The sequence below is a fragment of the Larus michahellis genome, chromosome 1 (assembly GCF_964199755.1).
Source record: "Larus michahellis chromosome 1, bLarMic1.1, whole genome shotgun sequence".
Lineage (NCBI taxonomy): Eukaryota > Metazoa > Chordata > Aves > Charadriiformes > Laridae > Larus > Larus michahellis.
Window position 1 is genome coordinate 64,802,920 of NC_133896.1, and position 24,218 is coordinate 64,827,137.

General features: G+C 39.2%; 1 protein-coding gene across 1 annotated transcript in view; it reads left to right on the forward strand.

Annotated features, from left to right (window-relative positions):
- The window catches only part of MTPN (myotrophin), a 42,106-nt gene that overhangs the window by 12,057 nt on the left and 5,831 nt on the right, over positions 1-24,218 (forward strand). The window contains exons 2-3 of the mRNA XM_074582857.1: positions 17,085-17,198; positions 18,367-18,450. Of these exons, the coding sequence (XP_074438958.1) occupies positions 17,085-17,198; positions 18,367-18,450 (198 nt within the window). The remainder of the gene's footprint in view (positions 1-17,084; positions 17,199-18,366; positions 18,451-24,218) is intronic.

The window sequence follows — 24,218 nt, forward strand, 5'->3', positions numbered from 1 at the left end:
TAAGCCAAAATAAGTGTAGAGGTGCTTATAAAAGCTTTTCGGAGTACTTTAAATGCCATATCAAGACAGGCAAAAGCCAGCATCAGGCTAATAATTCATTTTCTTAACTTGTGTAGACCAAGTATTGATGTTATCATTAGCAGCTGAGGCTTCTGTCAAAGTAGAGAATTGCAAAGTAGATACTGATTTTAAACATACATGGACATCTACATCTTCCTGCTGTGGTTATAGAACTTGCTGCAAAATGCCAACTGGAGAGAGTCACACTATCATCAGAACAGAAGATACCTCTTTTTGATAAACCTTTGAGGGTCCTTTAGCAGGAATGTTATGCTGAAATTCTTTGAGTAACCTTTTTTCAGCTTTTTAAATATTGAAGCTCAGGTGGATGTGGCAAGCAAAACTAATAGCAAAGACTAGATGTGGATCCAGAACAGCAATGAAAACTTGCTATTGATGTCTTCGGCCTCTTAGACACAGAGATTTAACTTTCTGTATTCAAGAAGTTCCCTTCTCAACATCTGTTCATTTGATTTTACTTTTTGATCATCTGCAGGATTTCTTGTGGATGTTTTTGCTATTTTTGTTTGTTTCAGTAAAATGTGATAAGAAGGTGGTATAAAGACCGCTTGTCCCAAATATTGCCCATAGCATACAGGGTAGAAAGAAGACAGCTTTGAGAAAATTCCTTGTTGCTCCAATTTATGAAATTTAGAGGACAGGGAATAAAAAAACCCAGCAGTGTCAAAAAGGCACTATTAAATATCTCTTGCTGTGAACACGAAGATAATCAGTAGAAAGGCTTAGCTAATGCAGTTGCTCTCAGCCATTAAACAAAAACCAAGGAACTTCCAGATCTTCTGAAATTCTCTAAGTTGAAAATAGTTATCCCATATAATAAATCTAGGTCACTTGCTTCTGTTCAGTTGTCCACAGACAACTGTGGTCCACTTGGGCTACAGCTGGAAAACTACTGGAATGGTCAGAATTTGCTGAACCTCTAACCAACAGCAGCATTAGTCTCTCTCTGGCAGGCTGAATGAGACAGGGTTACATTAATTTATTTAATGGACTGACAGTAAGTAATTTTTGAAAATATAGAGGATTTAAATGAAAACTTGAATCCTGGACAAAATTTTTGCAGTTGCCATGGGAAACTGCCAGCTTGCAGTTACAATGAGTTGATTTCTCAGCTTTGGCAGGAACTTACTGCTGGTTTTTAACTGAAGAAATCTGCTTCAAAATCATAAACAATTCACAAATTGCAACACTTAATCTTTTTCCTTTCCTTTCTACTCTTTGGACTTCACCCAGCCTTTGATTTACTAGTTACTTCACTGTGTTGTTACTTTTAGATTGAACATTGACCAGGGCAACAAGGTCATTTTTCGTGTGAATCAGAAGATGAGACAAGAAAACTTGAGACTCGATAATCTTGCTGAGCAGAATATATAGAAAACTGTTGCTTCTCCTTAGGCCTCTTGCACTGTATGAGGAGTTTTTTCAACACATCAGATTGAGTGGAAATGTGGAATTTATCTTTTCATCTGCTCTGCCCAATTCTTAGTTCTGCAATCCCTGAAGCATCACATGTCAAGAGCTTTTTCCTCTTACAGGAAAAAAAATAATGTATGAAAACTTAAATAATATGCTGCATTGACTTGTGTTATGAGCTGGTCACTTGAATTGTTCTTGTTTCTAATTAGTAAAAATGGACAGGAATGTGAAAATGGTATGGTTAGCCTAGGGTTATGGTGAAATACCCAGACGCTTACAAAATTGGCTTTCTTGACTAAAGTACTAAACTAGAAGTTCAGTTATCTTCATGTTTGTATTAATACAGCTGATGTGAGGGTGTGTCTACTGTAGCAATTTAAAACTGAATCAGTTTCAGTAATGGATGCAGATATTTAACCCTTCTGCTCTAGCCAGCAGAAACCGCTTCAGGCTAGCGTTCCATTTAGTTACCATGACAAAATTTCTAGAGAAAATTGTGTAACCAGCTTGGGAAAAGAGAGTATTTTGAGTAGTGTTAATTTTAACCCTTGAAAACTAGAAATAAGGTTTTAGGAAAAGCCATTAGGCCTGAATTACTGAGTTCATTTTAAGGGTGTTTCTGTCGGTAATCTCCAACCACCTTTGAAAGTGGTGGCGTCGATTTTGGTTGGCTAAATCAGTTTATATCTTGTCAAGAATGAAAACTGCTTCTTCAAAGTCAGTGCTGCTTTTTAGACCCTGATACTATTCTATGGGGGGGAAAAGCTCAGTTGAACTACAATGCCACCTCAAAAAAACTGGAACGTTGTGGTATTGTTGAAGTGAAGACCTAAAGTGCAGACCAAGTGAATAGTTCTATATAGTGACCTCTGTTGTTAAGAACTGGTGTTCTATAATGCTGTCAGATTTCTTCAACGTATTTTACAGAAATAGATATATTGGAACAAAGGACACCTACAAATCTAACTTTAAGGTTAGCAGTATGTGAATCAACTTGTTGGCAGTCATAAGGTGAGAACTAGGGTTACAGAATAGAATACATACGGAGCCACTCCAGAGACAGACTGAGGAGGATGAAAGCACTTTTGATCAGGTAATATGAGCAATCTGGGCTCTCTGCACATAGGCCCATAGAATGTTTCAATAGTGAGAAAATTTCAGTAGTAAGAAAACTGAGATAGTAGCACTTGACTTTTCCATGGTAAACATTGGTTTATTTTTTTTGTACTGGCAAAAGTAAAAAGAGGGGTTTTTGTGTTTGAACTCATAGCATTCAATTTTAGTTCTCTTGAGTCTTTCAAGAAAGCTTATTTAAAACCAGGGTATTTGAGGTTCCAATTATCTGCTTAAGCAACTGATTGGTGGAAGAAGAATTCAGGGGAGGTGAGCTATAAAATTCCGTTTCTATGATGGAAGATCAGATTGCCTCCTTTTTTGGTGATGTTTAAATATAGATGAGATGATACTGCAGCCTGTCTAAAGTAAGGAAGGTTAAGATGTTTTAGGGGCCTTTCTTTGCATTCTGGGACTTTCTCATGACAGCATGAGAAGTGTTGAGTTGAGAGAGTGCTTTTCAAGGCTGTTACTTGGGCATAGAGCTTGTGTCTATGGTCACAGATTTTGAGGAATCTAACTGATACACAGAGTTACACAGAGGGTGAAAGCAAAATGGCCTACTGGAAGGAATGTAGAAATATTGCACGAATGTGCAGGGTTGGAGGTAAGACAGCCAAAGTTCAGTTGAAGTTGAAACTGGCAAGGAATCTCAAGGGCAATAGAAGGGGCTAGTGCATTGATAAAGGAAGAAAGGAGAATGTTCCTGATGAATCTGAGAAAGCAAACATCACGCTTATATTCAAGAACAATGAGAAGGAAGATCTGGGGAACTGTAGGTATGTCAGCTTAGCCTCAGTCTCTGGGAAGGCTATGGAGCAAATCCACCTCCTGCTAAAACCCATTTCACCCTGTAAGGATACAGCGAGTGACCAAGTTGAAGTTTGTGGTATATGGACTGGGTAAGTGGACTGTAAGGTTGGTGGAAAATTGGCTGGGCTGTTGGACTCAAAGCATTGTCATTGGCAACATCGCTTCTAAGTGGTGCCTGGTTACCAGTGTCATCTATCAGGGATTGGTATTATTGCTTAATATTATTGTTGGTGACCTAGACAATGGGATGCCTTTACCAATAGGGACAATAGGATAGAAAGAAGTAAACCCAGGCACCTGTACAAGCTGGGGACTAGTTGGCTAGGTAAGAGCTTTTTAGAAAAGGTTTTCAGGGTCCTGGTTGACATCAAGCTGCAGATGAGTCTGCAGTGTGCCCTTTCATTATTGAAAGCCAGCAGCATACTGGGCTTTATTAGCAAGAAAACAGCCAGCAGATTGAAAGAAATTTTTCCCTTCTTACCACTTCTGAAGCTACATATGAGTACTGTGTCCAGTTCTGGGCTTCCTAGTACAAGAAAGGGCACTAACATACTGCAACATGTTCAGAGTCAAGAGTTTGAAGACCATCAGGATTGATGAGGACATACAAGGAGATGCTGTTAGAATTGTGGTGGTTTGGGGGTCTCTTTAGGTTTTTTTGTTGTTGTGGGCGTGGTTTTTTTTTTCCTCTGAAGAAGAGAAGATAAAGGGAAGATTTTTATTGCTCTTTGTATACCGAGGGCAGGATATAGAGAAGTTTGCCTGGAGGTGCACAGTGAATGTGTAAAAGGCAACAGTTCTAGTTGGAATGTGAGAAATTCCAGTTAGGTATAAGAGAAAAATATTTTACTGTGAGGATGATCAAGTCCTGGGAAGGACTTGTGCCTAGAGATCTTGTGGGATCCTTCATCCTTGGAGGTGTATGGAGCTCAGCTGGGCAATGTCCTGAGCAGCCTGATCTGACTGGACCTACTTTGAGCGGTTGTTGGACTAGATAACCTCCAGAGGTCCCTTTCACCCTTAAATAGTCTGTGATTCCATGAGTCATTAGATTTACAAGCTTGTAGAATTAAACTGTCCTTATATTTTTAGATTATTAGTCAAGTCTCAGGAAGTGTGGTATTTGTGTTTTCCCTCATTACCACCAGTGTTTATGACCCATGGATTAGTTATATAAAAATATCATTTTATGTTTTTACTGTTACAGCAAGTAGAATAAGGGCAAAAGTTTTTGTTTGACTTAAAATTGTGAGCTTGAAAATATTGTTTTAGAAATTATAGAATGATTGACCTTGAAGAATAAAAGTATATAGAACAAAGGGGTGTTTTTTCAGTTGTTTCTGCTGTATTGTTTTTAAGGATTCTCAGTTAAGGTGTTTAGATCTGCAGTGCTAGAGAGGTAACTTTTCGATTAGATGAGCCCCAGAGCTGACATGTGACAACAGTAAACAGTTGAAAAGTCTGTGAACATAAAACTGAAACAAACACAGGTTAAGCAGTGAGCTTTAGCTTAAATACTTAAGACACAACCATTTTGAGAATACAAGTAGAATGACAAAGATAGCTAAGTGTATTTTTATCTTCAGAGTGCTTATATGTTGTTTGGTTCTGTTTTGGTCATTTCTTTTTTCGTTTTTAAAGTCTTTCCAGAGACAGGTGAATCCAGAAAAAGTTATACTGGGGAATGATTGAAGGGGTGTGAGCTGACTCAGACTTTGAGAAAAGGAAAGAGAGTATTAGGGGAAGCATAAACACACACACACACACACTCCCGTCCCCATTGTGGAAGTGTGAGATTGTCTGTTGAACCCTGTTTGAGTATATGGCTGATAATTTTTTTTCAAGGTGTAGTTTGTCCAAGCTTGCTCTCCTTCAGAAGACTAAGGAATACATTCTTAAGTGATTGCGAAGCTCAGGTTATCTATGTTTCACTTAAAAAACATAGAACTTACTCTTTCAGGCAATTAGGTGTGAAAACTAAAAATGAGTTAAGTTGGAAGGAAAGATTTCATTCAGTGGATACCAATATGGTTTCAGTTATGGCAAAATATGTCTTCAAAATGTATCTAACAGCATAAATTACAGTTTACTTCTGCTGGTTTCATTTTACAAAGTTAAAATTAAATTGGGACACCTGACCGTGGTATTTTCAATCAGAGGGGGAACTCTGCATTCAGAATATCACAGTGTAAGAAAGATCTTTATGTTTCAGTTACATCCAATAGCAATGATGGAGGTATATCAAAGCTTACCTAGCTATCTACTAGGAATTTGGATTTATTTTAAAAGACAACTCATGCTCATGAAGATGAGCATAGAAAGTAGATGCTAGACTGAATTTCATCTGTTTGATTTCAAATGTTTCTTCTGTCATAAAATCCCAGGAGGATTCTTTTTTTGTTTTTACAACATGCACTTTAAAGTGAAGAATGTTGCATAAAGGGATATTACATGTGATTTTTCTGCTATAAAGGCCATGCATTATGCTGTGACAAAGAAACAAAAAGGCACAATACCTTAATTTTACTTTTTCTTTCATTCACACATATTTGCCTATTGCTCCTACACTGGAGTAACATTAAGTGCCCAAAACCTGAGATGCTGCTGCTTTCCATTGAATTCTTAACATCTTTTGCTATAGATCTGTACAGTGAGATTGCTTGGAAATACTTCTGATAAACTATTTCACTTAGTCTCTTTGACTTTTTAAAAACAGATACAACAGTGTGAACAAAAGCCTGTGGGGAAGATAGAAAAATATGAAGTGTTCAGAAGTAATATTCTCAATACATAGTAAGATATTGCAAGTATCTCATCCCTAGGACTTAAACTTTTCTTTGTAGGAAGAGGATTCTTCACTCTTCCTCTTTTCCACTCAGACAACAACAATAAAGTTATTGCTGTATTTAAAATGTCAGAGTTATCTAAGACTCTGTAAGAATGGCCGTCTCTTGTATGCAAAGAGATCAAAGTAATGCAACAGACTGTATAGTGAGTTTATCTTTTTCCAGAATAATGGAGACAGGAATTACCTAGTAGTGTAGTTCCTGTAGGATGCTTCCCTGTGCTCTAAGGACCTCTGATTGCATGGAATTTGTTTTCCTTCATTAAAACTGGAATGAAAGGAGTGCATGAAATGTGGAGTTGAAGTTATTTCTGTATGACAGGATAAGTACAGATGGGGACATGAAGCTCTTTCCAAATTTGAAAGAGCATCTTAATGTCACCAGTATTACAGATACTGCTCTACTAATACAGTTAACCTATGCAATAGGATTTAATGAGGTCACAGTTTTGAGTTTTGATTCCTGTGGTAGAACTGCAGTGTAAGTCCCAGCTACTTATTTCTGGTGTGTTCCAGGTGCCAAGTGGTGAATCAGATGAAGGAACGTATTCATATGGAAAGAAGAAAATGACCAAGTTAATTCTCAGACTGATTAGTTCCCTCATTGGATTCATCATTCAGCTACTAATTCTGATGCAGGGGGTGCAAAGAATCAAACTGTGGCTAGGAGTAGTGATACTATAATTGCTACACAGGAGAAAATTGGTGCTAAACTGATGGGTGAGCTGTGACATTAATAGCATGGCAGTAATGTTCTAGAGCAACACTACTGTCAAACCATGGTGCCCAATTGAATAGCTGGCTTGGATTCGGTTTCAGTTGGTGTGCCACTGCAAAGTGAGCCTGTGATTTAAGCACGTGGAGTACACTGTAGGGATGCTACAGTGGCACTGGATGAGTTTAGTTTAGCTCATTTGGCTTTAAGTGTTGATACTTTTGAAACTGGCAGGAACTGGGAAAAGAGGGAGCTAGTAGGTAAAGCTGGACCAAGGAAGGCATGGAATACAGTCTCTGTAATAGAGCTTACAGAAAAGGCAGGGGCTGTTCGAGGACAGTGTTAGTTTGGTGTGGTTAAATGATCTGCCTGGAAAATAATGAGCTTTAAAACTTGTAATTTATGACTAAACTTGTTCATGCAATATATTCAATGAGCTGATGTCATAATGTGCATTAGGGACAAAGTGAGTGAAATCTGATTCATTCTTTTAAGTAGGGCTGCAAAAGAATAAGGAATTAAATTTGGCAGAACTTATTCAAGGCAGCTGTTAAGGTGCAGATCCTTCCAGATTACTCTGGGACATCCAGCAGGCTTGACAGGAGGGCAGCTTGGCTGTCACAGAACTCCTCTCTGAGCTCAGATACGAAATGGGGGAATATGAAGAGTGAAATTTGGCGTGGGTAGTCAGGAATAATTTAGGCCCTTTCCCAGGGTGTGCAGGGATGGAACTAAAAAAGCCAAAGCTTGACTGGAATTAAACTGCAAAAGGACATGAGACACAACCAGGGGTTTTGTGTAGGTATACACACATATACAAAAAAAGGTAGATCAAGGCAAATGCGTGTGATAGAGGGTAGTGGAAGAATTAAGTTCAAGAGTAACTAATTTTGACTGTACTCACTTAAGACATTAGTTAAACATATCTTTTTATGGATTGAATTGCTCCATCCACCCAGAAAGTGGGTGATAGCTGTATTTGGAGAGTGCTATAATGAACCCTACTGTTAGTTATTTAAAAAGCAGAGAAAAGTCTTGAAAGTATTTAGAACTGAGCTCCAAGTTTTTATTTTCCTGTCCTTCAGTGAAAAGTTGATACCCAGCTTTCAACTGAAGCTGATACTTAGTCTTTCTAAATGAATATTCTGCTGTTATCCATGTATGTGAGTTTTCTAAGTAGGACGTAAGATCAATGTGTTACAAAAATCTTTTTTCATGCTGTCTTGTTTAGAAATGGGAGATTCACAGAGAAGCTTTTCTTTACCTGTAATCAGAGGATTAAAGCAGATAGTTGTTAACTGCTGGTTCTCGTGTTTAACGTGTCAAACCGATTTTTAGTGTTATTGCATAGCTGGTGCTCTAGGTCTTTCGTCTGCAAAGAAAAACATTACTGATGTGTTTTATGCCAGACTTAGCCTTAAATGTCTGACTAAGTAAACTCAATGTATTCTGTAAGGTCATTAAAGAGGTGATCGTGTCTTTCCTTTTGCAAGGGCAAATTCTTTTCTGAGGCTGTGCACAAACATTTACACAATTGTTAGTGAATTTGTAGGTCCACTCTAGAAAGTGAAAAGAAATAGTCTTCATAAGTGTGACCTTTGAAGGTATGTTTTATTTTGAAGTTGATATGATTCTTTGATTCTGACATACTTAAGCCTCCTTCAAAGTGCCCTCATAACTATTAATGTTGTTGCTGCTCTGTTAGACTCTAGAAGATGGTGGAAGTCCCATAAAAATTCCTGGGATAATTCTTCTGTCACTTTTTGTCTAATATACATAAGACTCTCTTCCTGTGGGTTTGAAGGAAAAATCATGCTCCTCTTTGGCAGTTCTTGTGGGTTCTGACCATATGCCTGTGTAGAGTATGGTCTATTTTAAAGAAAATCTTTAGCAGCTATTTGGTTCAGTCTTTGTTTCAGCCTACCAAAATATTGGTTACTTCACTGTCTCAGAGGTCAGTATTGAGAGTCATCACCTGGTAAAATTGCTGATACCCAAGTCATAGCATTCTGTGTAGTGTCTCTGGCCAATATTATCTAAAACCACAGTAACTTCAGAAAACTTCATATAGAGATAGCTCTTTCCTTTGAATCTGTACTTCCTGTACTGTTTCCTGCCTCAACCTGTTACGGGCTTGAGAGACCGCTTTGTCTGATTCTGTTGACATAAATAGCCACACCTTCATCAGAGCAACCTTATTTATGAGAGGGGGCTCAAATCTTGACCTTATGCTCAGATTTTCTTTTATTGTATGAAAATGTGAATTGGCATTTGGAGCTTGTTGCTATAGCTACAATATCTAATTTCTTTGCTAATGTGAATCCTTGAATTCCCTAGTTCATTCTCTAGTCGTTCACTTTTTAGATGCCACCATATAGAGATGATGTGTTTCCTATACAAAATGTGATCTGTCATGGCTGGCCATTCTGTCAGAACTGAGAACCCAACTGCCCACATAAGTCAACATCTCTCCCTGACTTAGCGGAACAGGATACTTCAAGTAGACAAAGAAGACCAAGAGAATCCAACTTGGAGTGCTCATCCAGTGAAGACAGAAATCGACAGCCACAGGATTGTATATATTAAACTTAAAGGGCAACAGCAGCTTGTTTAGATAATCTTTGACAACCTTATCTAGGATGTTAAATGTGTTTCAGATCACTGTCTAGCCAAGTAAAAGGTTTATTGTTGCAGCTGTAGTAACTACTGTCTTTGGCACCAATGCATTACCAATTTGAATCATAAGTGTTCAAGCAGTTTTCTGACTTTCCCATTTTATAGGTGATTTTATATGCAACTTGTGTCTTGGAGACTTTTAATTAAGCACATAAATGGCAGCTGGTGTAGATAAAGATCAAAACTTTATATGTTTAATTTAAATCCTATTAAAAGTTGATGTTTCCATGCCTAAAGGCACTTTCTCTTTGCAAAAGTGTAACTATAAGGATATTCTTGTGAGTTTTATAACAGTTCATCTTTAATCTGAATAAATTTTGTGTAGGGGTAATGTTTAGGGGTTTTTTTTAGTTGACCTTTAAAATTTCCACTGAAAGTGTTTAGTTTTCCAGCATGAAACTGCCTCTGAAAAAGATTACTTTGTTTCCATGAATACAGATAGAGCTCTAGGCTAGTGGTCTCTAACGCTTTTTGATCGTGTATCAGTAAAAAAAAATTGGGCGTGCAACACCAATGTCTATATATTTGAAGCTGAAAGAGATCTGGTACCTTCTCCCTGCCAGACTGAAGGCAGTGGACAAAAGAAGGCTAGTGAATGGAGACTAGTCTGTACTAGAGGAGGCAAGCGAACTCCCTCCTTGCCCACATCCCCTAATCAGGTGCCGCTGCACAACAAGTATGAGGCTTTTGAGGAGGTAGGCCAACCTATGGATGGCATGGAACATGGTTTGGTTACACCAGAAGAGATGCCAGGACCAGCAAGGCCTACCCCCAGTTTAAGAACTGCCTCTACAAGGAAGAAGAGGCGGGTTATAGTAGTAGGAGACTCCTTTCTGAGGGGAACAAAAGGCCTAATATGCTGGGCAGACCTTCTTGACAGGGAGGTATGCTGCCTCCCCGGGGCCCAGTCAGGGATGTCACTTGAAGACTTCACAGCCTGGTTTGCCCCTCAGACTACTACCTGCTGTTGCTCTTTCACATGGGTAGTGATGAGGTGGCAACACATAGCCGAGGAACAACAAGAGAGACTTCAGGGCCTTGGAAAGGTTAATAAGGGAGTCTGGGGCACAGGTTATCTTTTCTTCTGTTCTCCCAGTTACAGGCAGGGACACTGTAAGAAACAGACATGTGCAGTCTGTCAACACGTGGCTCCGTGGCTGGTGTCACCACCACAGTTTTGGGTTTTTTGACAATGGGATGGCCTACACGGCACCAGGCTTGTTGGCATCAGACGGGGCTCATCTTTCTGAAAGGGGGAAAAGGGTGTTTGCTCATGAGCTAGTGGGGCTCATTGACCGTGCTTTAAACTAGGCTTGTTGGGGGAGGGGGATGCTACCTGGCTTGCTTGTGACGAGCCAAGGGGCGATGCTTCAAGGTCTGAGGGGTGGCTCACTAGTGAAGGCCCTCAGCCTGTTGGTCCAAGATGGGCTGGGTACGCTGCAGCACACTTGAAGTCTTATAGGGATGAGCCAGGCACTCCTGGGGAGATAGGAACCGGGGAGTCACAGATAAAACACCCCAGAGGAAGACCACCTGAAGAGCAGCATGAAGGAAAAGCAAATGCTTCAGCTAGTGAGACAGCTTAATTGGGCACCCAGCTGAAATGCCTTTATGCAAATGTATGCAGCATGGGAAATTAGCAAGAAGAGTTGGTGATGTGTGCATGCTTACAGGGCTACGATCTTATTGGCATGACAGAGTTGTGGTGGGATGGCTCTTATGATTGGAGCGTTGTAATGGACGGATACTGACTCTTCAGGAATGACGGGCTGGGAAGACGAAGAGAGGGTGTTGCCCTGTATGTCAGTGAACAGCTGGAGTCCATGGAGCTCTGCCTGGGGATGGATGAAGACCCAGCGGAGAGCTTATGGGTCAAGATTAAAGGGAACGCAGGGGCAGGGGACATTATGGTAGGGGTCTGCTACAGGCCACCTGACCAGAACTACAGAGCGGATGGGGCCCTCCATAGACAGATAGGAGCAGTATCGTGTTTACAGACCATGGTCATCATGGGGGACTTCAACCACCCCGATGTCTGTTGGAAAGACAACACAGTGGGGCACAAGAAATCCAGGAAGTTCTTGGAATGTGTCGATGACAGCTTTCTTCTTCAAACGGTAGGGGAGCCAACAAGGAGAGGAACTATGCTGGACCTTGTCCTTACCAACAAGGAGGGGCTGGTGGCGAGTGTCAAGCTCAAGGGTAGCCTTGGCTGCAGTGATCATGAAATGGTTGAATTCAAGATCTTTGGGCAGCAAGGAGAGCATGCAGCAAGCTCACTACCCTGGACTTCAAGAGAACAGATTTTGGCCTCTTGAGGGACCTGCTTGGCAGGGTAACATGGGAAAAAGTACTGGAGGGAAGAGCAGTCCAGGAGAGCTGGTTAGTATTCAAGGATAGCCTACTCCAAGCTCAGGAGCAGTGCATCCCAAGAATGAGGAAGTCAGGCAAAAATGCCAGGAGGCCTGCATGGGTTAACAAAGAGCTCCTGGACAAGCTCAAAAGCAAAAAGGAGGCCTACAGAGGGCGGATGCAAGGATGGGTTGACTGGATGGAATACAGAGAAACTGTCTGAGCGACCAGGAATCAGATTAGGCAAGCTAAAGCCCAGATAGAATTAAATCTGGCTAGGGGCATCAAGGATAACAAGAAAAACTTCTATAAGTACGTCGGGGTAAAGGCAAGACTAGGGAAAATGTGGGCCCTCTCAGGAAGGAGACAGGAGACCTGGTCACCCAAGATATGGAGAAGGCTGAGATGCTGAATGACTCTTTTTGCCTCGGTCTTCACCGGCAAGGGCTCCAACCATACCACCCGAGTTGCAGGATGCAAAGGCAGGATCTATGAGAATGAAGAACCACCCACCGTAGGAAAAGATCAGGTTCCGGGACCATCTGAGGAACCTGGAAGTGCCTAAGCCCATGGGACCAGATGAAATCCATCCACAGGTCCTGAGGGAGCTGGCAGATGAAGTTGCCAAGCCACTTTCCATTATATTTGAAAAGTTGTGGCAGTCTGGTGAAGTTCCCGCTGATTGGAAAAGGGGAAACGTAACCCCCATTTTCAAAAAGGGAAAAAAGGATGACCCAGGGAACTACAGACCGGTCAGTCTCACCTCTGTACCTGGCAAGATCATGGAGCAGATCCTCCTGCAAACTCTGTGAAGGCACATGGAAAATAAGGAGGTGATTGGTGATAGCCGACATGGCTTCACCAAAAGCAAGAAGTGCCTGACAAATTTGGTGGCCTTCTATGATGTTGCCACAGCATTGGTAGATAAGGGGAGAGCAACTGACATCATCTACATGGACTTATGCAAAGCGGTTGACACTGTCCTGTCTCCAAATTGGAAAAGCATGGATTTGATGGATGGACCACGCAGTGGATAAGGAACTGGCTAGATGGCCACACTCAAAGGGTTGCAGTCAATGGCTCAAAGTCCACATGGAAACCAGTGACGAGTGGCATTCCTCAGGGGTCAGTACTGGGACCAGTGCTGTTTAACATCTTTGTTGGTGACATGGACAGTGAGATTGAGTGCACCCTCAGCAAGTTTGCTGATGTCACCAAGCTGTGTGGCACGATTGACGCACTAGAGGGAAGGGATGCCATCTGGAGAGACCTTGACAAGCTTGAGAGGTGGGCCTGTGCGAACCTCATGAAGTTCAGCCAGGCCAAGTGCAAGGTCCTGCACCTGGGTCATGGCAATCCCAGGCACAAATACAGGTTGGGTGGAGAATGGCTTGAGAGCAGCCCTGAGGAGAAGGACTTGGGGGTGTTGGTGGATGAGAAGCTCAATGTGAGCAGGCAATGTGCACTTGCAGCCTAGAAAGCCAACCGCATCCTGGGCTGCATCAAAAGAAGCACGGCCAGCAGCTCAAGGGAGGTGATTCTGGCCCTCTACTCTGCTCTGGTGAGACCCCACCTGGAGTATCGACTCCAGCTCTGGAGTCCTCACCACAAGAAGGACATGGACCTGTTGGAATGGGTCCAGTGGAGGGTCACGAAGATGATGAGAGGGCTGGAGGACCTATGCTATGAGGACAGGCCAAGAGAGTTGGGGTGCTTCAGCCTGGAGAAGCGAAGGCTTCAAGGAGACCTTATAGTGGCCTTCCAGTACCTAAAGGTGGCCTACAGGAAAGATGGGGAGGGACTCTTTTATCAGGGAGTGTTATGACAGGACATGGTGTAATAGCCTCAAACTGAAAGAGGGTAGATTTAGATGGGATATCAAGAAGAAATTCTTTACTGTAAGAGTGATGAGGCACTGGAACAGGTTGCCCAGGGAGATTGTGGATGCCCCATCCCTGGAAGTGTTCAAGGCCAGGCTGGATGGGGCTTTGAGCAGCCTGGTCTAGTGGGAGGTGTCCCTGCCCATGGCAGGGGGGTTGGAACTAGATGACCTTTAAGGTCCCTTCCAACCTGAACCATTGTGTGATATTTATTTATAAATCATACATGGACTACTGTACTAATCTATTATGTACACTATAAAACATACCAATAAGTGGAAATTAAAGATGTGATAAAGATTAAATAAACGCTATTTTTACAGTGCAAAAAATATTTTCTTCTCACACCTCAGTGGATTGTCTTGCATGCCTCTCCAGGTTTTCACACCCTGCTTTGGAGATTACTGCTCTTCATGTGGGGAGATACTCCAGGCAAAGTAAATAAGACATGTAAAGGCCAGAGAGGAATTATCTATGAAGAGTCAGCAAGTTTTCTGACATATGTGTGTTAGAGACTGCATTTAAAGCAGGTGCTTGTGGTAGGGTATGATCCCTATATATGAAATGGTTTGATTTGTCTTCCCTTCCTACTTCTATGTGTCATGGACAGGGAGTAGGAAAGGCCAAATTAAGTTTTATAACATTCAGTGGTCTGTTTTACAGTGGCTTTTCACACCCATGAAACAAGTGGATATTTGACTTTCTTTATTGCAGAATCTAGGAGTACTTGCTTTTTTTTATTTTTGTAATTATTGGATATACTTGTTCTGTTAATTTGGACTAAAACATTCTGGTGTTTGACTTTGAATGCTGTTTATATATTTTCTCAGTGCTAGTATTCAAATCCACATAGACTGTGTTCCTGATGTCTTTGTTTGCAGCCTTTTTGCAAGATAGTACCCTATAAACAAGCTTTCATTGTCTTTAAGGGAGGCTTAGAAAACTTGGTGTTTGTGTGTTGGGGTGTTTTTTCCTTCTAGAAGTTCATTTTCCTGCAGGAATTTATTCCAAAACCAGCTTAGGAGACAACAGAGGGATCTGTGGTATATTCTTCAAAAAGAAAGGAAAAAAAAATCCTATAGTGTAAGCCAATGAGCCACATAATATTTACAAGCTTAAGAAAGGGCAGCTTTGTTGGACTGTCCTAATCTGAAGATGTGATGATTCTAAATTTCTTTTTGAATGTGAACTTTGTGGCTTTACTGTGTGCTGTCCTGGGAGTTAGCTTGTTTGTCCTTGTCCCTTAACCCCTTATTTACCATGTCTTAGCATGTGTCAGACATTACAGGAGTTTTTAGGGACTGTTTTGGGGTAGTAACTGCATGGCTCTTACATGGTTTGCTTCCTAAACTTAAGCGTTCCAATCCTTATGTATCTGCAAACATCACGTGTTATTTAAATGCTAGTTGTTTTTAAATTGATGGGAAGTAGCAAGGTGCAAATAAGAATATGGGTAGAGCTTAACTTCATAGATAAGCTAAGTATGTTCTGCTTCCTTACACACTTTCAAACCAGTGTGGCTGTTTGTATGCTGTTAGTGTACTGTGATCTGTATATATATATATATTAATTGGAACACAGTTATTAACATATCCCCACCAACACTTTGTACTGAAATTCAGAAAAAGAGAAGAAAAGTTACCTCACAATACTGTTTACCAGTACAGTTGTTGCAGATAGAGTTAGACCTTCGGTTAGTCGTATTGAAATTTTATGTTACAAACTATTGTACAGTGTTGACAGTCCATATAGCTAAAGCTGTGTTGGACTTTGTTTAGAAGTACAACTTGTTACTTTTCTGAAAATCATAGATAAAAGTAAAGCTATCTTTGTCCTGATGTCCACTGTACTTCAGAAGCCGTAGCCATATTTCAGGGTCAGTAACAGGAGTTGGAGAGTCTTTTTCATTGTGCTACTTGCTGCTACTTCATGCTACTTTGAAGCAGAAACCTTCAATAGGTGTCAAAACCAGGTCCTGACCTCTGAGACCACAGTATTTTAGTTAAACACCTGAAGTTAAACACTTGGTTTTCTTTGACTTTCAGCAGGGGTATATTATGAGAAAAATAGAAAATTGTATTGATAGGAGAGGAGAATTCTGAGGTCGTCTTGTTATTTGGCTGGTAGTATAAAACTGGTAATATACAACATCAAATGCAGAACAAGATTTCCTTCTGACAGTCTAGTCTTCTGTTCTTAGAAGGGAGGCGATGTCTGGAAGATATACTTCAAGTCCTCTGTTCTGTGAACTTGCTAGAGATTTGGGGCAGGAATGAGGGACCTGCAGGGGCTCAGAGAAGTATGAATTGGTGCTGCAGCTGAAATTCTTTTTTCTTTTTCTGTGTAGATGCAGCACTCGAGGTATGATGCTAAATTTACCCAGTCCCTAAAATACTAATGTTACTTGCACATAAGAACAAGAAGTCACTTACCACGTACTGTGTCAGTATTTGGTTTCCAGTAACTTCTTGTCATTACTGAAGTGCAGCAAATCAGTTTATCCTTAGTTGCACAACCCAAGGTGAAGAAACAAAGCTGATTAGGCACTCACTAAATTAAATTTTGTTTACGCCTTAAGAGATGTCTCAATCCACTGTTAGAATTGGCATTAGAATACAACTTCCTGCGTTCTGATTTGGTTGAGTGTCTTCAGACTTCTTTGTGTCATGTAGAATTGGCAGGTGCTATTTATAAAACAGAATGGATGGTTTCATAATTGGGTTTTAAGTTATGGATGGTCTGTACTCACTTGCTAGTAGTTACGATGCTGACTTCTATGTATCTCAGTATGCAAAACTTCAATATGTGTAGAAGCAAGTAAAATAATTTAGCCAGAAAACTAGAATCCCAGATGGGGTGAAGGAGAAGCAAAATGAGCCAATGTGAGCATATTTACAAGCTCTGATGTTTTTAATTATTTCTTTTTTTTAATCACATGAGTTACCTAGTGCACTTGGGTCCTCACTACACTTGAGATGCAGTGTAGAAGAAGGGACAAAGGTTATCTTACAGTCTTAAATACATAAATGAGGGAAAGGAAAGCGAGCAACTTAATTTTCATTTTCCTTGGGCAATTTCTTAAATATTTGGATGGAATATTCTTCAGCATATCTAAAGATGATGGATTTTTTTAAGCTCTTATTGATGTGTTAGCACTAAAATTTTGATTATTAGGTTTATGTTTACATTGAAGGGTGAAGATGTCAATCGGACACTTGAAGGTGGGAGGAAGCCTCTTCACTATGCAGCAGACTGTGGACAGCTTGAGATTCTGGAATTTCTGCTATTGAAAGGAGCTGATATTAATGTATGTACATCAATTTATAAACAGATGTTAAGGGTGTTAGGGTCTCTGTCCCCACACACGCACACATACAAGGGATTGGTATAAGTGCCTAAATGGTTATTGAAAGACTTAGATCAAGCTAAACAATTTGATGCATTTAAAAATATTTGAGAGGTGGTCTCCTACAGGTTAGAAGCTCAAAATTATGTTTATGAAATGCTTTTATTCTTTTTTGGGCACTCTAGGAAAAGTTGTTTCTAGCTATAAAAAGTTAAATTTAATTTGACCGTGATTAGAAGAATAAATCCAATAATCACATCTAAAGAAAGTTTGCATGAAATGCGTTATTACATTTATTGGAAAGGGGCTTCAGAAGACAGTGCAATGCGTCCTTGGCCAACGCAGGATCAACTCTGTTTAAATTGATAATGCTTCTCTTTTTTTTTTTTAGACACATTTTTACTTTTACAAATTTAGTCATTTTGCTGTAGCTTGGAATGCATGTCTTTTTGTCATGAAAAGACTTTGCTGCACTGTATTGGCAATTCAAAATAGTGTAGTTCTCCGTAAAGTGAAGTTTCTAAATACTCTAACCATATATCCCAAATGCTGTGCTTTTGAATACTTGTCTGAAGGTTAACGTACAACACAGCTTTAGTCCTTAACAAAATGTCTTGGATTTTTTCTTGGTGTCTGCAAAGATTATGCCTTCCTTAGGAGTTCTAACTGGAGAGGGGGGAAAAAATAAGTCAATTTCATTTGCTCCATTTCTTATTCTTTCCAGGACTGTAGTTTAGAGAGGAGAAGACAGCACAATGTTTCAGCCAAAACTGGTTTCTGAAGTCAAGCTGGCTGAGAAATGGGAAAATTAGGAGTACTGTTTTTAAATTGGGCAAAACTTGTCAGCTGAAACCCTGCAATTTCGAGCATTGGCCTTAAAAAACAGACAAACTTTGGGATACCTAGAAGTCTTAAGGAAGAAATATCTTGCTGTTAACTGACTGTTTTTTAAACAATGACTTTTCTTTTTAAAAAAGAGAGTAAAAAATTCTAAGGGCATGCATTTCTGGATAGTATTCTTAAATCTTTACCTTCACTCTACTATTGACAAACCAAAATTAAAAAGTTAAGTAAAACTTTTTACCACTGTGTGAAACTGTGCTTCAAATAACTGTGTCTCAATTTACAGGCTCCAGACAAACATAATATCACACCACTCCTATCAGCAGTCTATGAGGGCCATGTTTCCTGTGTGAAATTGCTTCTGTCAAAGGTGAGATACAAATGTTTAGAACAAGTTATCCATTAGCAAAGTGTATTACTATGATTTATTTTTTTTAATAAGATGATGATTCTCCAGGTAAGTTCAGAACATCAAACAAATGCTGTTTACGTTGCCAAACCAGAGAGGGTACTCTGATTATGGTGAAGGTAGTTGAAGGAGAAAGTTCCAGGACACTTGCAGTGTAGCAAAAGTAATAGTGACCACTAAGAAAGTATTGTGAACTCCAGCTAGAGAGCAATTAACAGCAAAGAAAAAAAAAAAAGGCATTCCTTCAGCAGTCAGGGAGGAGTGGGATTTAGCTTTGGCAGCTGTTTAAGTGTTTCATGTGATGGAATCTCCACTGTGAAGTTGCTCAGAGGTGTGGTTTCCCTCTGCTTTTGCCAGATGACTGAAAATCCATCTGGGTTGGCAGAGCAAGGGGAAGTAAAAGTAGGTAGATAAGCCTTTCTCTGTTATAGAGCTTGTAAATTTTGTCCTGGGGAGAATAAACTTAATCTGTTTCTGTTCTCCCTTTGATTCATATTACAAAGGTGATCCATTTTACAAAGCATTAGTGAATTCAAGCAATGTTTTGTCTCCATTCATTATGTGCTGCTTCTTTTTACACCTCACTTACTTTGAAAAGAGGAGGTTAACAGTGCATTTTCAGTATATGAAGCAATTTAAATCATTTTGCCAAAGGATTTCATGCTGTGTAATGTTTTCATATGCCACTTCCAATGTAAAATGGTTTTCCTTAACTGCCTTAATGTGCATGAATTTTACTTTCTTCACTTCTCTGATCCTGTCTAATGTTAGTTATGCCTTTCTGTAAAGAAATGCTGTATTATCTTAAGATACAAATGGTGCATCCAACTTGCTTAAATTTTTTGTGAGGACTGATCCTTCATTTAGGATCACTATACACGTTACCTAAAAAAAGGTATCCTTTATCCCATGCTGTATTTCTTTCCATTTCTATTTTGAAGTGTTTTGCATTCTAAATAAGTTGCTCAAATAATAAATAAGATGCCTCAAAAGTTGAGTTCACACACTAATTGTCTGTCAGCTAGTAAGAGTTGTGCATTCATTGTAGTATGTGTTGGCAAGGGCATTAAGGTGCTTCCTGAACCAGCTATTTTTCACGCAGCTTGTGGAGATGTATTGATCTCTATACCATTTACAATTTGAATGGAATTGGTTACGCTTAACAATCATAAAGATAAGGAAATCTTGCAAAGATGTGCAGAATGTTATAAGAAAGTGAACTTGGACTAGGAGATGAGGTTAGAAAAATGTTACTGCAACTGGGTAGTTTGGGAAAGCTTGTATTATTTTCAGATTTCATCATGCAGAGCTAAATGTTGTACCACATCTGCTTGCATCCATTCACGTGGGCTAGCTGATGAAATATTTATGAACTGCAACTTTGCTCATAATTTTGTTCTGTTTGAGGGAGATCTTGTATTAAGAGGTAGTTCTTTGTCTTAATACGGTTATCATATGACCCTTGTTTGAATATCTGTTGTCACACCTTGTTTGTAACAAAGATGATGAGAGCACCTCTCCTGTGAAGACAGGCTGAGAGAGTTGGGGTTGTTTAGCCTTGAGAAGAGAAGGCTCCAGGGAGACCTTATAGCAGCCTTCCAGTACCTGAAGGGGTCCTACAGGAAAGATGGGGAGGGACTCTTTATCAGGGAGTGTAAGGATAGGATGAAGGGTAATGGTTTTAAACTGAAACAGGGTACACTTAGATTAGATGTTAGGAAGCGGGGTTTTCTTACTGTGAGGGTGATGAGACACTGGAACAGGTTGCCCAGAGAAGTTGTGAATGCCCCATCCCTGGAAGTGTTCAAGGCCAGGCTGGATGGGGCTTTGAGCAACCTGGTTTAGTGGGAGGTGTCTATGGCCATGGTAGGGGTGTTGGAACTAGATGATCTTTAAGGTCCCTTCTAACCCAAACCATTCTATGATGAACATACAGCCAATATGCAGTCACATTTAAATCTGCCCAGCCAGATACTTGAGTTTTCTTCAGAAGTTTAATTTGTGGTCTTCTGCAGCAGTTTTAATTACGTAAGAGCAAAGGAATGCTTCTACGCAGTCTGTCTTGCAGTACTGTCACTTCAGTGAGTGAGATGAGCATGCTGTCTACCAGTGTTTAGCTGTAGTAACATGTTATAGCTAAGCCAGTGCAAAGGTTAGTTGCCTGCAGAACAGGTGATGCTGTTCAGTCTTTTAATACTCTTACCTGCATATTCCTGCTGCTTCCTTGCAATAGGCCTGGCATTTCCCCTGTTCATTTGTCCCTGTTGCAAGTTAATTTTCTGTAGTTAGTTTCCTGCCAGTCGAGGCCTCCAAATTAAAGTTCTGCTGCGGATTTAGTTCGTTAATGTTAGTTTATGGAATTGGAGAAACATTGGTGCCAAATCAAGAGACAGAATGGAGGTATCTTCAGCTGCTGCCATGGGAATTTCCTGCAAGCATTTAAAGATCTTCTGTGAAAGGCAGGTAATCCCACAACATTAGGTTTGACCTTGAAATGTACATTAGTCAAAAATGATGAATTAAGTACTGTGAAGAATAATTTGGTGGAATTTCCTGGTGTGTTTTACAGGAAGTATTTGAAATTTGATTTTAATAATCATATAGTGGTTACAAATGAGTACTCTAGCAGGTTGAAATAGTAATTTTGCAACTTCAGAAAGCAAACAGCTCTCTAATGCTGTTTTTACTCTTTGGTAAATCCTTTCTTCAGTATTGAAGTTGTTGACAATGGTTTAGGTTTTTTGGTTTGTGTTTTTATAAGTTTTGACCTATTGTAATGGTCACATGGATTTAATCCCCAATATTTTGGTTTACTTGTTTTTTTTTCTGTTCATGAAGCGTAGCAAAAAAAAGCCATTTTGTTGAATTATAGTTCTATGATTGTACTTACAGTTCTATGAAAGTACTTTGAACTGTAGCTTCACACACTACCATAATTTGTGTTGGTATTCAAGTTCAGATATTTCTTCCAATATGAAAACAATATACAGTGATTTTGCATAAATAAAACAACTTGCATTGTTTAAAACAAAATGAAACAGTAATATGACTTTTCTTTCATAATTGCAGTGCATACATAGGACTACTGACTTAACATGACTTAAGGGTAAATATGTTATACTCTTCCAAAATGTCATTTCTCAAAGGGGCCATTATTACACACTTTGTTCTGAAGTTAGCATTTCAGTGAGGACTGCCTGATTCCTTGTTCAGATGTTTTAATTTTGGAATCAGCAATGCTTGGTTTGATTTATTACACTATAGGAAAATTAGATGCAGTTTGTAAGGAAACTTAGATGCTTGTTTTCAAGCACTGCTGTTGCACTAATCATAGTGATCAGCCACAATCAATTACTATCATGATTTTGACAGATTGGATTCATTAAATGGTTTTCACTATAGCACAGTTGTCATCTCTGATGGTTCGGGCCTGCCCAATATAAACTAAACCAAAACATCAGTAATGTGGTAAATTAAAGATCAAAACCAAAGTTTTTGTTGGTGTGTTTAAAATATTCAAACCATGTCACTCCTTCCAAACCTATAAGGATTAAAGCTCTAATGTTGTCCTGTGAGGAGCAGGGAATTGAACTTGATGATCTTTATGGGTCCCTTCCAATTTGAGATATTTTATGATCCTATGACATAGCCCATAAATTATAAAAACTTAAATCATACTTAAGTGGGGAAAAAACCTAAAATGTGAGGCTTTATACTTGAAACTTTTCTCTACAGTATGAAAGGCTTTACCTTCTATTTAGGTACAAGATTTTAATGTTTAGATTAACAAACTACTGCTACGTGTGTGCTAGATCAGCCTCCGAAAAAATTAACCTACTATTACCAGTAGGTAATAATAGAGCATCATATTAATCCTCAAAAACTGAAAGATCCCAAGTACAGAAATACTCAATGGGTGAAGATGATTTTTACTGCCCTCAACAAGGGACAGTTAAGTTTACTAAAGTAGAATGAATTCAGTCTTAAGGTATTATGGTTACTAGAAGTAGCATAAACGCTCTAGGTCAGAGTTGAAACATGCTTTTCTAATAACCACTTTTTTTGGTCAGGCTGGAGATCAGAATGCTGTATCCTTAAAACATATCTTTTGAAGTATTAGTTTTGCATAGTTCTACAAAACTACCCTTTTTAAATAATCCTTCCTTTTTAAACTATCCAGCCTTACTTATACAGTATATAGCCTTGAAATCCCTTTGGGAAAATCTCAGTATATCTTTCAAATTTAGGAAAATGCATGGGATACCGTACCGTAGACATCCTGAGGAATAGACGTATGGAGGTTTGCAGAGTGATACCTAAAACTACCCTATCAGCATCTGAGTTTCAGTTGAAAATGTTTTGCTCTTACTTACTGTAATACATGCAAGTAATTAACTTTAGTCTAAAGAGCACTTCCTGCATAAAGTTCAAAGGTAGACTTTGTTGTCTTACTACTACATTAACAGTAGTTAATTCTTTTTATTAATCTTAAAATATTTTTCTGGGAATTTGAGGCATATCAAAATAGCCTTTGTAATTTTAAACAGTAAATTGGTTTGCAGCGTGTTTTGACTTCAAAGTGAAGCTGTAATGTCGTACCTTGTGTTCATTTTTCCACTTCTGCCATTTCAATATTATTAAAAATGTTAAATGACATAATAATATTAGAAGATATTCTACTGTTAGGGAGGAATTGAATTTTTAGTAGCTTTTGACAGAAGTCAGAACTGAATTGTCTTCCAAAATACCACATTTTTATTTTGCTCATGTTATGTACCATCCTTCTACGAAACAAAATAACAGATAAAGTAATGAGTACTAAGAACTGGCCTGAAGCAACATCAGTTACCGTATTTCAGTTGGCTTTTATTTTTTTCAGGGATAGAGGATTTAAGGGATAGCTATTTGAAAAGCAGAAAGACACACACACATATATATAGATAGATAATAAAATTCAAATTGCTCCACATTTTTCTTTAAGAATCTTACATTTGATTTCATAAAGTAAAAAGATACTTTTCTAGTGTAGGAGAAACCAATATTGTGTTATAATAGACAAACTATTTTGAATGTTTGTAATGGAGGATAAATTTTCTTGTGAAAGATGTGACAAATCTCATCCATTTGTTCATCTTTCAAAATAGTTCTACTTTTTGTAAAATATCTAATGCAATTTGGTCTCTGCTTTCTTCTTAAAATGTGTTATAAGAAATAGCACCTTTTTTTCCTCCTCTGACAATGGCAAAAGGGATGCCATTTGCTAAGAGGTGTGAGTTTGACCATTTCTGCTCACTTATTCCTCTCATAGTTGTTGTATTGGGGATTTTAGAGGTGCCTACATCTGTTCCATTTAAGAAGTGTTTATAGATTTGTTGTCTGAATTCATCCGTAACCTTTTGGAACAAGCTGACATCCTCCTCTGTAACTTCATCTGACAACTCATTCTGGTGGCTTGCTGCTTGCTCTGTAAACCACTCTGCTACCAGCTTCATAAGTGCCTCCAGTTTCACGGGATTTGGTGACAGCTCTGCATTGCCTTTATCTGCTGCCTTCATGTTTGGCTTTACTTTTATTTTTTTTTTCTGAACTGCAACTGTATCCTAGTCACTCTTGTGCTGCCTTCAAAGCGTGTTTAACATTTGTAATTTGCCCAGTGGCTTAAGAGGGCAAACATTCTTGTTTGTTATTACCCTACCAAAGAAAGAGAGTTTATATATATATATATATAT